The sequence below is a fragment of the Sapajus apella genome, unplaced genomic scaffold (genome assembly GCF_009761245.1).
Source record: "Sapajus apella isolate SASKATOON/1434 unplaced genomic scaffold, GSC_monkey_1.0 scaffold33, whole genome shotgun sequence".
In the NCBI taxonomy this organism is placed as follows: Eukaryota; Metazoa; Chordata; class Mammalia; order Primates; family Cebidae; genus Sapajus; species Sapajus apella.
The window spans coordinates 7735118-7750491 of NW_022436973.1; the positions used below are offsets into that span (position 1 = coordinate 7735118).

The 15374-nt window shown below is 48.8% G+C and overlaps 1 protein-coding gene across 1 annotated transcript in view; it reads left to right on the plus strand.

Annotated features, from left to right (window-relative positions):
* Positions 1 to 14714, plus strand: part of LOC116562763 (fer-1-like protein 4) — a 46027-nt gene extending 31313 nt beyond the window's left edge. Inside the window, 11 exon segments of the mRNA XM_032295129.1 lie at positions 8346 to 8473; positions 8653 to 8823; positions 9859 to 10013; positions 10911 to 11071; positions 11865 to 11950; positions 12896 to 12994; positions 13165 to 13193; positions 13196 to 13402; positions 13830 to 14113; positions 14198 to 14298; positions 14400 to 14714. Coding sequence (XP_032151020.1) covers positions 8346 to 8473; positions 8653 to 8823; positions 9859 to 10013; positions 10911 to 11071; positions 11865 to 11950; positions 12896 to 12994; positions 13165 to 13193; positions 13196 to 13402; positions 13830 to 14113; positions 14198 to 14298; positions 14400 to 14586 — 1608 coding nt within the window. The 3' untranslated portion in view covers positions 14587 to 14714.
* The last annotated feature ends 660 nt before the right edge of the window (positions 14715 to 15374 follow it).

The window sequence follows — 15374 nt, forward strand, 5'->3', positions numbered from 1 at the left end:
CTCTGTCACCCAGGCTGGAGTGCAGTGTCGTGATCTTGGCTCACTACAACCTTCGCCTTCCAGGTTCAAGCAACTCTCTGCTTCAGCCTTCTGAGAAGCTGGGATTATAGGCACCTGCTACCACAACTGGCTAATTTTTGTATTTTTAGTAGAGATAGGGTTTCACCATCTTGGCCAGGCTGGTCTTGAACTCCTCACCTCTGATCCACCCGCCTCAGCCTCCCAAAGTGTTGAGATTACAGGCGTGAGCCACTGCCTCTGGTCTAGCCTCAGGCTCTTATAGCCTGTGCAGGCTGGGGAGCCAGAAGCAAGACGCTTGCATGAAGCAAGACCTCGGTGAAAGGTAGGCAAGGGGACACCCCATCCCCCCTGCCCTGGGGAAGGGAGCCTGTGAGGTAGATGGTCTGTCTCAGCCTCTGTTCCAGTTTCGAGAAACAGGAAAAAAAGAAATGTCATCTTTAGAATTTATTATTAGAGTTTTTCCTTCACATGGATTGAATTCATATATCTGCTTAGTCCAGAAAACTCAAAGCGGGCAGATTGGCTCAAAGTGTTTCCAAATCTGGTTTCACAGGTTCCACAGATTTAAATAACCAAATATGGGCTCAAAATATAAAATTATAAACTACTCGAGAAAATCTACCAGGAAAATTTGTCAGAAGACACAGCACAAAAGAGAATTAGACATTGAAGGGCTTTGAATGTTAGAATTTTCAAATATTAGAATGTCAAATAGCCTGAGTGCTGTGGCTCCTGTCTATAATCCCAGCACTTTGGGAAGCCAAGGCAGGAGGATTGCTTGAACCCAGGAGTTCAAGACCAGCCTGGGCAACACAGTGAGACTCCCAACATTTTTTGTTTTTTTTTGAAACAGAGTTTCGTTCTTGTTGCCCAGGCTGGAATGCAAAGGCAGGATCTCGGCTCACTGCAACCTCCGCCTCCCGGGTTCAAGCAATTCTCCTGCCTCAGCCTCGTGAGTAGCTAGGATTACAGGCATGAGCCACTGCCCCTGGCCTCGAGACCCCCGTCTTTATAAAAATATATAAAAATATATGAAACAATGTGGCTGGGCATGGTGGCTCACGTCTGTAATCCCAGTGCTTTGGGATCATGAGGTCAAGAGATCAAGACCATCCATGCCAACATGGTGAAACCTCATCTCTACTAAAAATACAAAAATTAGCTGGGCGTGGTGGCACATGCCTGTAATCCCAGCTACTTGGGAGGCCAAGGCAGGAGAATTGCTTGAACCGAGGAGGTGGAGGTTCCAGTAAGCTGAGATCATGCCACTGCACGCCAGCCTGGCGACAGAGCGAGACTGTCTCCAAAAAAAATTTAAAAAAATGTAAAACAACTGTTTAAAATATTTCAGAAGCAGAGAATAAAAGGTTATCAAAAATGACTCAGCAGTTATTTGGAAATAACCAAATAAAAAATTTTTCAATGTAAGACCATTAAAAATCAAATCTCAGCCAGGCTTGGTGGCTCACACCTGTAATCCTAGCACTTGGAAAAACTGAGGAGGGCAGATTGCTTGAGCTCAGGAGTTCAAGACCAGCCTGGGCAATACAGCAAAACCCTGTCTCTACAAAAAATAAAAAAATTATTAGCCAGGCGTGGTGGCACATACCTGTAGTCCCGGCTGCTTGGGTGGCTGAGGTGGGAGGATCACTTGAGCCTGGGAGGTTGAGGCTGCAGTGAGACATGTTACACTCCAGCCTGGGCAACAAAGTGAGGCCCTGTTTCAAAAAATAATGATAATAAACTCTTAGGCTGGATGTGGTACCTCACAGTGTAATCCTTGCATTTTGGGAGGCCAAGGCAGGAAGATTATTTGAGCTCAGGAGTTCCAGACCAGCCTGGGCAACATAGTGAGAACCTATCTTTACAAATTAAAATTAGCCAGGCATGATGGCACATACCTATAGTCCCAGCTACTTAGGAAGCTGAGGTGGGAGGATCACTTGAGCACGGGAAGTTAAGCCTGCTATGAGTTGAGATCATACAACTGTACTTCAGCCTAGGCAACAGGCCTTTTTTTAAGACCCAGTCTCAGGCCGGGCGCGGTGGCTCAAGCCTGTAATCCCAGCACTGTGGGAGGCCGAGGCGGGTGGATCACGAGGTCAAGAGATCGAGACCATCCTGGTCAGCACGGTGAAACCCCGTCTCTACTAAAAATGCAAAAAATTAGCTGGGCATGGCGGCGTGTGCCCCAGCGACTCAGGAGGCTGAGGCAGGAGAATTGCCTGAACCCGGGAGGCGGAGGTTGCGGTGAGCTGAGATTGTGCCATTGCACTCCAGCCTGGGTAACAAGAGCGAAACTCCGTCTCAAAAAAAAAAAAAAAAAAAAAGACCCAGTCTCAAAAAAATAAAAATAATAAATAAAATAAAATCTTAGGCCGGGCGTGGTGGCTCATGCCTATAATCCCAGCACTTTGGGAGGCTGAGGCGGGCAGATCACAAGGTCAGGAGATAGAGACCATACTGGCCAACATGGTGAAACCTCATCTCTAAAAATAATAATAATAATAAATAAATAAAATCCTACTGAATTCCCATACATAGGAGAGAGGTTGAATAAACTACGGTCCATCCACACAATGAAGTGCTATGTTTACTATGTAAAACAGAATGAGGACGATCTCTATGAACTTAAATGGAGCAATTTCCAGGACATACTATAAAGTGAAAACAGTAAAGTGTGAAAGAGTATCTACAGTAAGCTACTCTCAGGTAGGAAAGAAAATGATACAGGAAAATGCATATAAAACAGAAATACAGGAAGGATTAATGAGAACCTAAAGAGACTACTAATGTAAAGAAGGTGAGTGGTGGGCGGGGCACGGTGGCTCATGCCTGTAATCCCATCACTTTGGGTGGCAGATGACCTGAGGTCAGGAGTTTGAGACCAGTCTGGCCAACATGGTGAAACCCGTCTCTACTAAAAATACAAAAATTAGCTGGGTGTGGTGGTGGGCACCTGTAATCCCAGCTACTTGGGAGCTGAGGCAAGAGAATCACTTGAACCCAGGAGGCGGAGGTTGCAGTGAACCAAGATCACACCATTGCACTCCAGCCTGGTCGATAAGAGTGACGTCTCAAAAAACAAAAACAAAAACAAAAATAGTAATGATAGTACTGGATATTCAGCCATTTTTTTCCTTATTTTCTCTCTCTTGCCTTCTTTCTTTTGTTTTTGTTTTGAGATGGAGTTTTGCTCTTGTTGCCCAGGCTGTAGTACAATGGCACAGTCTCAGCTCACTGCAATCTTCGCCTTCTGGGTTCAAGCAATTCTCCCAGCTCAGCCTCCAGAGTAGCTGGGACTATAGGCACGCACCACCATGCCTGGCTAGTTTTCGAGATGGGGTTTCACCGTGTTGACCAGGCTGGTTTCGAACTCCTGACCTCAAATGATCCACCTGCCTCAGCCTCCTGAAGTGTTGGGATTACAGGCGTGAGCCACACCACTTAGCCCTCTGTCTCCTCCTAATGCTCCCATTATATGAATGTTGGTGCACTTAATGGTGGTCCACATTTGTTTGAGGCTTGATTTCATTTTTCTTTTTTCTCTTTGTTCTTCGACTTGCGTAATTGCTTTTGATCTAGCTTCAAGTTTGCCAATTCTTTCTTTTGTTAGTTCAAATCTATTGAGCCTCTCTAGTGAATTTTAAATTTCAGTTATTGTACTTTTCAACTCCAAAATTTTCATTTAGTTCTTTTTAAAAAATGTGTATCTCTTTACTGATATTCTCTATTTGATGCAATGTCATCATCATACCTTCCTTCTCTAATCAAGCTTTCCTTCAGTTCTGTGTACATATTTACACTGGCTACTTTGAAATACTTTCCTGTTAAATTCAACATTGGGTTGCTCTCACAGGCATTTTCTGTTACCTCCTTTTTTGCGGGATGGATGGAAAAATAATTTTTCTATTACTTTGCATGCCTCATAATTTTTTATTGGAAATGGCATTTTAGGTAATATATGGTAGCAACTCTGGGTACTGTGGTTTCTTCTTGTTATTTGCTTATTTATTTAGTGACTGGCTGGATAATTTTAGTGAAGTCTATTTCCCATCCCCTGTGTTAGGTCGCTGATGCTGCTACTCTGGGGTGTAGCTTTTTTTTTTTTTTTTTTTTCTTGGGACGGAGTTTCGCTCTTGTTACCCAGGCTGGAGTGCAATGGCACGATCTCGGCTCACCGCAACCTCCACCTCCTGGGTTCAGGCAATTCTCCTGCCTCAGCCTCCTGAGTAGCTGGGATTACAGGCACGCGCCACCATGCCCAGCTAATTTTTTGCATTTTTAGTAGAGACGGGGTTTCACCGTGCTGACCAGGATGGTCTCAATCTCTTGACCTCGTGATCCACCCGCCTCGGCCTCCCAAAGTGCTGGGATTACAGGCTTGAGCCACCGCGCCTGGCTGGGGTGTAGCTTTGGACATGCCACTGTCACCTGAGGATGGCAGTGGTACTATAGGGCCCTCCTGCATTCTTTTCTATGACCACACCTTGTGAAGCTCCACTGATTGCTCAATTGTTTGCAGTAGTACCCTGGGGGCATAAAATCCTCTACAAACGAATCTAATCAAATGATGGCTCTTTCCAGTGAATGCTTTCTGAGGTTAGTGTTTGATATTTGTTTTAACTCCAGAAGAGTTCCTCCCAGCTGTTTTATCTCTTAGTTCTCCCCTGTAAAATAGATACAGTCTGTAGTCTAAGCTGTATCTTCATTAGATCCACAAATCTCCTCCCAATCCCTTCACCACAAAACCAGTTTTTTGTTTTTTTTTTTTGAGACAGAGTCTCACTCTGTTGCCCAGGCCGGAGTGCTGTGGTGTGGTCTCGGCTCATTGCAACCTCCGCCTCTGCCTCCTGGGTTCAAGAAATTCTCCTGCCTCAGCCTCCAGAGTAGCTGGGATTACAGGCGAATGCCACCATGTGTGGCTATTTTTTTTGTATTTTTAGTAGAGACGGGGTTCGACCCTGTTGACCAGGCTGGTCTCGAACTCTTGACCTCGTAATCTGCCTGCCTTGGCCTCCCAAAGTGCTGGGATTACAGACATGAGCCACCGTGCCCGGCCTTTATTGTGCTTTCAAAAAAATTAAGCTCAGCCCACTGTGGTGGCTCATGCCTGTAATCCCAGCACTTTGGGAGGCCAAGGTGGGTGGATCACGAGGTCAGGAGTTTGAGATCAGCCTGACCAACATGGTAAAAACTTGTCTACTAAAAATATAAAAATTAGTTGGGTGTGGTGGCAAGCACCTGTAATCCCAACTATGCGGGAGGCTGAGGCAGGAGAATCGCTTGAATCCGGGTGTTGGAAGTTGCAGTGAGCCGAGATTGTGCCACTGCACTCCAGCCTGGGCAACAGAAGAGCAAGACTCCATCTCAGAGAAACAAACAAACAAAAAAAAGAATAAGGTCATTTTAGTGGGTGTGAAGTAGTATCTCATTGTGGTTTTGTTTCCTAGTGGCTAATGACACTGAACAATCTTCATGTGGTTTTTAGACCTTTGTGTCTCTTGGAGACGTGTCAAAGTCCTTTGACCATTTTAAAGTTAGATTAATTGTTGTTTTGTTGCTGAGTTGTAGGAGTTCTTTGTATATTCTGGCTACCAGATTCTTGTAGCTTGCAGATATTTTCTTTCACTTTCTAGGTTGTCTTTTCACTCTATTGAGAGTGTCCTTTGAAGCATAAAAGTAAGTTTTAGTTTTGATGAAGTCCAACGTATCTTTTTTTTTTTTCTTTTATTGACTGTGCTTTTTGGTCATATCTAAGAAACCTTTGCAAAATCGAAGGTCATGACGACTTTTGCTTATTTTCTGTTATGAGTTTCGTAGTTTTGGCTCTCACATTTAAGCCTGTGATCCACGCGAGGTTAGTTTTTGTGTATAGTGTGAGGTGAGGGTCTGACCTTATACTTTCGCATGTGACAGTCGTTGTCTCGCTCCATTTGTTGGAGAGATGGCTCTTTTCCCATTGAATGGTTTAGGTAACTTTGTTGAAAATTGATTGACTGAACTCTCAATTCTGTTCCACTATGTTTATGCCCCTACCATACTCCTTTATTACTGTAGCTTTGTAGTAAATTTGTGGGTTTTTTTTTTTTTTTTGAGACAAGGTCTTGCTCTGTTGCCCAGGGTGGGGTGCAGTGACATGATCATGGCTCACTGCAGCCTGACCTTCTGGGCTTAAGCGATCCGCCCACCTCAGTCCCTGAAATAGCTGGGATTAGAGGCACATGCCACCATGCCCAGCTAATTTTTTCTATTTTTCAGTAGAGACAGGGTTTCGTCATGTTGCCCAAGCTGGTCTCGAACTCCTGAGTTCCTGCCTGTCTTAGCCTCCCAAAGCGCTGGGATTATAGGTGTGAACCACCAAGGCTGTCTGGCACAGGAAATGAAGGCTTGACTGAGTATCCCTAACTAGGATTTGGACAGGACAAGAGAGGAAAGAGATTTCAAATAATAAAATTAATATGTAATCACTAGGAGAAAAAAAAAGCTTTGCCTTTGTGAAGCTTGCATTCTAGTAGGAGAAACAAACATTAGCAAAATAAGTAAATGTTACAGTGGCTAGAAAGGCATAAATACAGCCTGGTGCGGTGGCTCACACCTGTAATCCCGGCACTTTGGAAGGCCAACGCAGGCGGGTCGCCTGAGGTCAGGAGTTCGAGACCAGCTTGGCCAGCATGGTGAAACTCTGTCTCTACTAATAATACAAAAATTACCCGGGTTTTGTGGCATGTGCCTGTAATCCTAGCAACTCAGGAGGCTGAGGCAGGAGAATCGCTTGAACTGGGGAGGTAGAGGTTGCAGTGAGCTGAGATTGTGCCACTGCACTCCAACCTGGGCAACAGAGTGAGACTCTGTCTCAAAAAGAAAAAAAAAAAAAAAGGCATAAGTGCTATGGAAAATGTAAATATCAAAAAGCAAAAAGATAAGTTGGCACAGTGGCTCATGCCTGTAATCCCAAGTACTCAGAAGGCTGAGGTGGGAGGATTGCTTGAGGCCAGGAGTTCTCAAGACCAGACTGGGCAACAGAATGAGATCCAATCTCTAAATTAAAAAGATGAAAAGGTAATCAGAGAGAAAACAGGTTACTACAATGGAATGACATCCTATCAACTTCTCTACAGCAACCAAAAGTGCTGGAAGAAAAATAAAGTAATATATTCTGGCCGGGCGTGGTGGCTCATGCCTGTAATCCAAGCCCTTTGGAGGCCAGGGCGGGCGGATCACCTGAGGTCGGGAGTTCAAGATCAGCCTGACCAACACGGTGAAAGCCCGTCTTAAAAAAAAAAAAAAAATTATATATATTATATATATATATATATATATATATATATATATTCAAAGCACCCAGAGAAAAATAACTACCACCCTTGAATTGTGTGTCCTAGAAAATACTCATTCAAGAAAGAGAAAAAATAGAAGACCTCTTTAGGCAAACAACAGTTGAAAAAATTAACAAACAACTTTCAGTCAAGAAACTATACAGGACTGGAGGTGTGGTGGCCCACACTGTGTAATCCCAGCACTTTGGGAGGCTGAGGTGGGAAAATCATTTGAGGCCAGGAGTTCAGCACCAGCTTGGGCAACATAGCAAGACCCCTGTCTCTACAAAAAGAAAAGTGGGGTGGGGAGGGGAGAAACTACACAGGATATAATTTCCTTTTTTTTTTTTTTTTTTTTGAGACAGTTTGGTTCTGTCGCCCAAGCAAGAGTACAGTGGCATGATCTCAGCTCACTGCAACTTTGCCTCCCAGGTTCAAGTGATTCTCTTGCCTTAGCCTCCTGGGTAGCTGAGATTACAGGCACACCACCACCCCTGGCTAATTTTTGTGTTTTTAGTAGAGATGGAGTTTCACCATGATGGCCAGGCTGGTCTCAAACTCCTGACCACAGCAAGTGATCTACCTGCCTCAACTTCCCAGCACTTTAGGCGGTTGAGGCAGGTAGATCACTTGCTGTGGTCAGCAGTTTGAGACCAGTGTGGGCAACATAGTGAAACCCCCATCTCTATTTAAAAGAAATAATAAATTAAAAAATAAAATGTAAACCATATAGAAAGTTATGAGTTGAATAGTAAGTCCCTTATACATCTTTAAAAATACTTTGTTTCATTGTACTTTTCTTTTATACCTATTTGTATGTCTTAACTGTTTCATAACTAATTGAAAATGAAAATCATCTTGTCCAACTTCTCCATTAACTCCTCATAGTGGGAGATCTCTCCTTGATAACTTCCTGCTTACATTCCATAGGAATTTAGGTCCGACAAGGATAACCCTGGGGTATCATAATGTTTCTCTCAATTTCACTCCATGCTGTTCCCCTAGGCTACCAACCTGGCTCCTGCAGACCCTAACAGCAAAGCAGACCCTTATGTGGTGGTGAGCGCTGGCCGGGAGCGGCAGGACACCAAGGAGCGCTATATCCCCAAGCAGCTCAACCCCATCTTTGGAAAGTGAGGCTGGGCCCTGCGGGGTGGGAATGGGGTAGCTGGGGGAGCAACTTGACCATCCAGCCCTGTGGCCTTGTGGCTGCTGGCCTGGGGAATGGACAGGAGCTGCTGACATCCCCACCCCTCCCCAGACCACTTCCTGGGGTATGGAAGTGACCTCAGCCCCTCTCCCTCCTTGCCAGGATCCTGGAGTTAAACATCTCTCTCCCAGCTGAGACGTAGATGATGGTGGCCATATTTGATCATGACCTCGTGGGTTCTGACGACCTCATCGGGGAGACCCATATTGATCTGGAAAATCGATTCTATAGCCACTACAGAGCAAACTGTGGGCTGGCCTCCCTGTATGACGTGTGAGTCCAGCAGAGCCCACAGGAGCTGTTCTAAGTTTCTGGCCAAATACATTCAAGCTCACATTCCCTTTTGTGTCTCTAGATCCTATGGTTTCAAGGAAGGGGAACTTCCCATCCCTGCCACTGCCAACCAAGACATAGCTCCATGGTCAAGACTTGGGCTTGGGAGTTGGGATCTTGTAATGAATGTCACTTGACCTCTTTTTTATTTATTTTTTGAGACGGAGTCTCACTCTGTTTCCCAGGCTGGAGTGCAGGGGTGCGATCTTGGCTCACTGCAACCTCTGCCTCCTGGGTTCAAGCGATTCTCCTGCCTTAGCCTCTTGAGTAGCTGGGATTACAAGTGTGGGCCACCATGCCCAGCTAATTTTTGTATTTTTAGTAGAGACAGCGTTTCACCATGTTGCCCAGGCTGGTCTCAAATGCCTGACCTCAAGTGATCCACCCATCTCTGCCTCCCAAAGTGCTGGGATTACAGGTGTGAGCCAGTGCGCCCGGCTCACTTAACCTCTTTGAGTCTCAGTTTTCTCATCTGCAAAACAGAGGTAATAAGATCGGTATCTTTTTTTTTTTTTGAGACAGTCTCGCCCTGTTGCCCAGGCTGGAATGCAATGGCACAATCTCGGCTCACTGCAACCTCTGCCTACCAGGTTCAAATTATTCTCCTGCCTCAGCCTTTCATGTAGCGGGGTTTATAGGTGCCTGCCACCACACTCAGCTATTTTTATATTTTTAGTAGAGACAGGGATTCACCATGTTAGCCAGGCTGGTCTCAAACTCCTGACCTTGTGATCTGCCCACCTCCCCTCCCAAAGTGCTGGGATTACAGGCACAAACCACCACGCCTGGCCCAGTATCTTAATAGAAGCACCTGGCCTACATTTTTTTTCATCGTTATCATAAATGAGGACTAACCTGTCTCCCATTGGAGTTTTGAACCTGGACCTCATGTCTTCATGACGTCATCTCTGCTCCTAGACCCAACTGTGTCCCTACACCAGCCCCAACTGACGCATCTTCCTTTTCTGCCTACAGGGATGGTTACAATGCCTGGCGTGATGCATTCCGGCCTTCGCAGATCCTGGCGGGGCTGTGCCAACGCTGTGGCCTCCTCGCCCCTGAACACCGAGCTGGTGCTGTCAAGGTGGGCAGCAAAGTCTTTCTGACACCGCCTGAGACTCTGCCCCCAGGTACCAGCCCCTTTCTATTCAAGCAAGATGTTGGTCAAAGGTACAGGAGGCCCAGGTGCCCAGTCTTGTGTGCCCCCCCAAAATAACCCATTCCTTCAGCAAGCAGAGGTGAATTTGGTGGAGTAAGGACAAGGTTCTTGGGTGTTAGGGAGAAAAGTCTTTATTGGTGAGTGTGTGATCCCCCAAAGAGCCAAAGTGGATCCACAGCTAATCAAGTTCCTAGAACACAGAGGTCCCATACAGTGTACCATGTAACACAATGTGGCTGCAGAATTAAATGGGTGGAGACTTACTTTTTTTTTTTTTTTTTTTGAGACAGGGCCTCACTCTCTCACCCAGGCTGGAGTGCAGTGGTGCCATCTCAGCTCACTGCAGCCTGGACCTCCCAGGCTCAAGCGATCCTCCCACCTCAGTCCCCCAGAGTAGCTGAGATTACAGGGCACACCATCACGCCCACCTGTTTTTGTTTTTTCCTGTAGAGATGGGATTTCGCCACGTTGCCCAGGCTGGTCTCAAACTTCTGGATTCAAGTGATCTTCCCATCCTGGCCTCCAAACATGCTGAGATTACAGGCATGAGCCACTGTGCCTGCTCTGGTGGCTTATTTTTTTTACTTTTTTGTTTTTCTGGTGGCTTATTTTCTAAACAGGGTCTAGGCAGAAGTGGCAGCACCTCCAATCCCACTGTCCCACTGACCGCTGGCTCTTCACTGGGCGAAGTTACAGCAGCATCCCCACTTTTTGTGCATTATGAAATTGCTTTCCTAGTCCACGGGGCTTTATCCAACACAGGGGCTTCCCAGCTTAGAGTTGCTGTGGCTGGGCAGGGGGAGGGGAAGGGGGAGGGAGGAGAGCTGGAACCTGTGTGGAACCCAAGCTCACATACCTCTTGTTTCAGGCAGCAAAGGCCTCAAGGTGGCGAGTGGGGACCCTGAAGAGGCCCAGGCATTGCTTGTACTGCGGCGCTGGCAGGAAATGCCGGATTTTGGGATCCAGCTGGTACCCGAACATGTAGAAATACGTCCTCTCTACCATCCCCGCAGCCCAGGGCTGCTGCAGGTGAGGAAGGGCTCCCAGCATCACAAGGCTTCTGGAATCCCAGGACGCCCACCTGATCCTGGACCCTGGGCCCCCAGGACGGCCTTTCCCCAAGATGTCTACCTGGGTGCCACCTGTAGTTCTTAACTACGGCTCCTATTGCTGGTCCCTGTGTCCCACTATCTTGGACCTCCATCCTGGACCACACCCTTACCCCAATCTTAGCCCTACAGGATCCCTACCCCTGGGTACCAAGGCTCACATCTGGGGTTCCCAACCTAGACCTCAACTTCCCCTTCCGGATCTTTTTTTTTTTTTTTTTTTTTTTTGAGATGGGGTCTTGCCCTGTTGCCCAGGCTGGAATGCAGTTGCACGATCTCAGCTCACTTCAACCTCCACCTTAAGGGTTCAAGCGATCCTCCCACCTCAGCCTCTGGAGTAGCTGGGATTACAGGAGTCCACCACCATACCCAGCTAATTCTTATATTTTTTGTAGAGACAGGGTTCCGCCATGTTGCCCAAACTCCTGAACTCAAGTGATCTACCCTCCACAGACTCCCAAAGTGCTGGGATTATAGGCCTGAGCCACTGTGTCTAGCCTGAACCTCAACCTTGAACCCCTAACCTAACCTTGATCCTGGAAACCACACTTCAGACTCCATCTTCATCCTCATCTCCCAGGATCTGCCTGACCCTGTCATTTTGACCCTAGCTCTTTTCTCCACTTGGGGACAAGACACAGTCTGTGGCCACAGAGCTGTCAGGGAAGGTTGGGAGCCTGGTAAGACTCTGCAGCCTGGTCCTGTCCCCCCAGGGATCTCTTCACATGTGGATCGACATCTTTCCTCATGATGTGCCTGCCCCACCCCCAGTTGACATCAAGCCTCGGCAGCCCATCAGGTGAGAGTTCTGTCCCCTCTTCCCGAGGCAGGTGTACATCTTAGTCTACTTGTACAAGGGTCCTCTGAAAACCCGGGTCCCCAGTGAAGCAGGCAGAAGCTGCTGATCACAGGCTTTTCAGTTAGGTGTCACTAAGATCCCTTTTACTCATAAGCCATGCGAGTTGAGTGTCTCTTGTAAATTGAGTCCATGTACCTTTCAGTAAGCCCCTTCCACCCTGAGTTCGTCTGGTGGAGTTGTGTGTGGGGCACAGCCACTTCACATAGGGCTGAATGCAGATGCTCTGGTGGCAGCAGCCTGTCAGTTTCTGACTCTGGGGGCCCCTACCCATGCCCAGCCAGGGAGGGAGGAGCCTGCTCCACCAGAATTCCATAGATTGACTGTGGTGGTGGTGGGGAGGAGTGGTTGGGGGCGGGGCACATCACCAGCGTAAAATCATGGTGCTGTCAACAAATGAGGGGAAGTAGATGCTGGGCTGGAGAAAACGGCTATCCAGGCAACCCAATGGCAGCCAAGGACAGGGCCACATGAGGGTAGGGTCCAGAATGTTGCACCCTCCTGTCCTTCAGAGGCTGCACGCTCTCATCCTCCCTCTTCTCCCTGCAGACTGGCTTTCTCTGTTCACTCACACTTCTCTATCCCCCCAAACTCTGGCTTGTAGTGCACTAGCTCTGTGTCTGATGCAATGGTACAGGGTCCCGATTCCAAATTCATAGGGAGAAACTTGCTGGCCCAGCAGACCATTCTTGGTGCCATCTGCTGTGGCTATGGTGGTCAGTGACAGCTGGGGCTGTCCCTTCAAGGGATCACAGGCCATTGGATTACCCTGCTGGTGCCCAGTGAATGTCAGTGGCCCTGGCCCAGGTCCCTCCTTCCTGCAGCCCCTTCCAGGGCCCCTCTAGAGAGTCTGAAGCCACCCCCTGATGTGCCCATCCTCACTCCCAGCTATGAGTTCAGAGTTGTCATCTGGAACACGGAGGATGTGGTGCTGGATGATGTGAATCCACTCACTGGAGAGATGTTGAGTGACATCTACATGAAGAGGTAGCCCACAGCCCGGGCGGGTGGTGCACTAAGCAGGGACTACAAATGCGCGTGGGCCCTCAGGCTGAGTCCAGAGCCCCATCATCGGGCCTTCTGTGGTGCTGAGAGCTGGGTGAGGAGTGGGTTCTTGACGTAGCTCCTGTCCTGACGCTCACCCACCTTGGCCCCAGCTGGGTGAAGGGGCTGGAGGATGACAAGCAGGAGACGTTCACTTCAACTCCCTAACTGGGGAGGGGAACTTCAATTGGTGCTTTGTGTTCCGTTTTGACTACCTGCCCACTGAGCGGGAGGTGAGCGTCCAGCGCCAGCCTGGACCCTCCACCCTGGAGGCGGCCGAGTTCCGGCAGCCGGCAGTGCTGGTCCTGCAGGTCTGGGACTATGACCGAATCTCCGCCAATGACTTCCTTGGTATTGCACTGCTCAGCCTTCCCCACCCTCAACCCCTGCCTCCAGCTCTTGCCTCTGTCCCCTGGTTCCCTACTCTGACCCAACCTTGAATCTTGGGATTTTAGACTGGAGGCCTGAACCTTTGCTTTCTGGTTTAATTACTGAGTTAAGCCCAGACCACAATAACTTCCATTCCCACCAAGTCCCTGGTTCAACTCTGATTTGACCCTAGCTTGTCACCCACTGACTCCACAGCCCTTGGCCCTCTTCCACTGGGAAGTAGCAATGGGTGGACCACTGGGCTGTGGTTTGGGTGGCCCATAGCTGTGGCCTGACCCCACCCTGCAACTTTCCATGCCCCAACTTACAACCCTGGTGTGCTGCCTCCTTACCCCTGGCCCAATGAGACTTTGATCACCGCCTAACCCGGTGAGCTCTGGACTTGCAGGATCCCTGGAGTTACAGCTACCAGACATGGTGCGTGGGGCCCGGGGTCCCAAGCTCTGCCCTGTGCGGCTGGCTCATGATAGGACCGGGCCAAGGTGCAACCTGTTTCGCTGCCGTCGCCTGTGGGGCTGGTGGCCAGTGGTGAAGCTGCAGGAGGCAGAGGACGTGGAGCGGGAGGCACAGGAAGCTCAGGCTGGCAAGAAGCAAAAGCGGAGGAGGAGGAGGAAGGGCCGGCCAGAAGACCTAGAGTTCACAGACACGGGTGGCAATGTATACATCCTCACGGTGGGTACATGTGGACAGAGGTCAGGCTGAGCTGGGGCCTGAGCCCGCTCTCTGCTCCTGATGATGCAGGGGTGTCTTTTTTAGGGCAAGGTAGAGGCAGAGCTTGAGCTGCTGACTGTGAAGGAGGCTGAGAAACGGCCAGTGGGGAAGGGGTGGAAGGAGCCAGAGCCTCTGGAGAAGCCCAGGTGAGTCAGGTACAGGGGTGGGGGCCACAGCCTGGGCCAAGGGGAGGCAAGGTGGCCGAGGGGCTTCCTCTTTATCCTGACACCACCTTTCCCCTCAACAGCCGCCCCAAAACTTCCTTCAACTGGTTTGTGAACCCACTGAAAACCTTTGTCTTCTTCATCTGGCACCGGTACTGGCACATCCTGGTGGTGCTGCTGGTGCTGGTGACCGTCTTCCTCCTCCTCCTGGTCTTCTACACCATCCCTGGCCAGATCAGCGAGGTCATCTTCCGCCCCCTCCACAAGTGATTCTCACTGACCTTGGACACCCACCCAGGATGCCAACCCTTCAATCCCTGCTCCTGAAGTTTTTCTTGCCAACATGAGCTACCTGAGTCCAGTACTTCCTCTGAATAAACCTAGCACACAACCACTGACCTGTGATCACGTGCTGTCCAAGGCCAGTTCCTCCAGGTGGCAGAGAACAGATGTTCTTGGGTGACCTCAGATACTGGGGGCTTTCTTGAAGAATGCCCAGAGATAGAAGGCTGCCCCATCCCCCACAGGGAAGAAAAGGACCCTGGCAGGCAAGTTTTCATACCCTCTGAGTACCTTTGCCACTGCTCCTTCTCCTGCCAGCGGCCAGGTCCCTCACCTAATCTGTTTCTAGCTTCCACCGCTCCAAGATAGCTAAGGACTTGACAGACCCATTAACCACCATCCCTGAGAGAGGCTGACATCAAAGCTGCATCTTGGGTCTGACTCCACAGGTTCTGCTGTCATTACCCGACTTCGCTTCCTTTCCCCTCTGCTTTTCTCCTGACACAGTCTTGCATCAACATTCGAGAAATGATCTGATAAACTGACTGGTGGTGGAACCACTCCTGGTTCCCTGGGCTGTAGACTGGTAAGGTCACTGGGCCCTGGTTCTCCACATGTAGCCAGGGTTCTAATGGGAAGCACTGATTAGGCCCCAAGCTGGGGGTCTGGTGCTGGCCCTGCTCCAGAATGGCCACTGATACCTTCCTGCCTTGATATTCAGTTTTGCTTCCATCTAGAAGACTGCAAAGGGACTCTTCTCTACAGTGAGAGCAAGT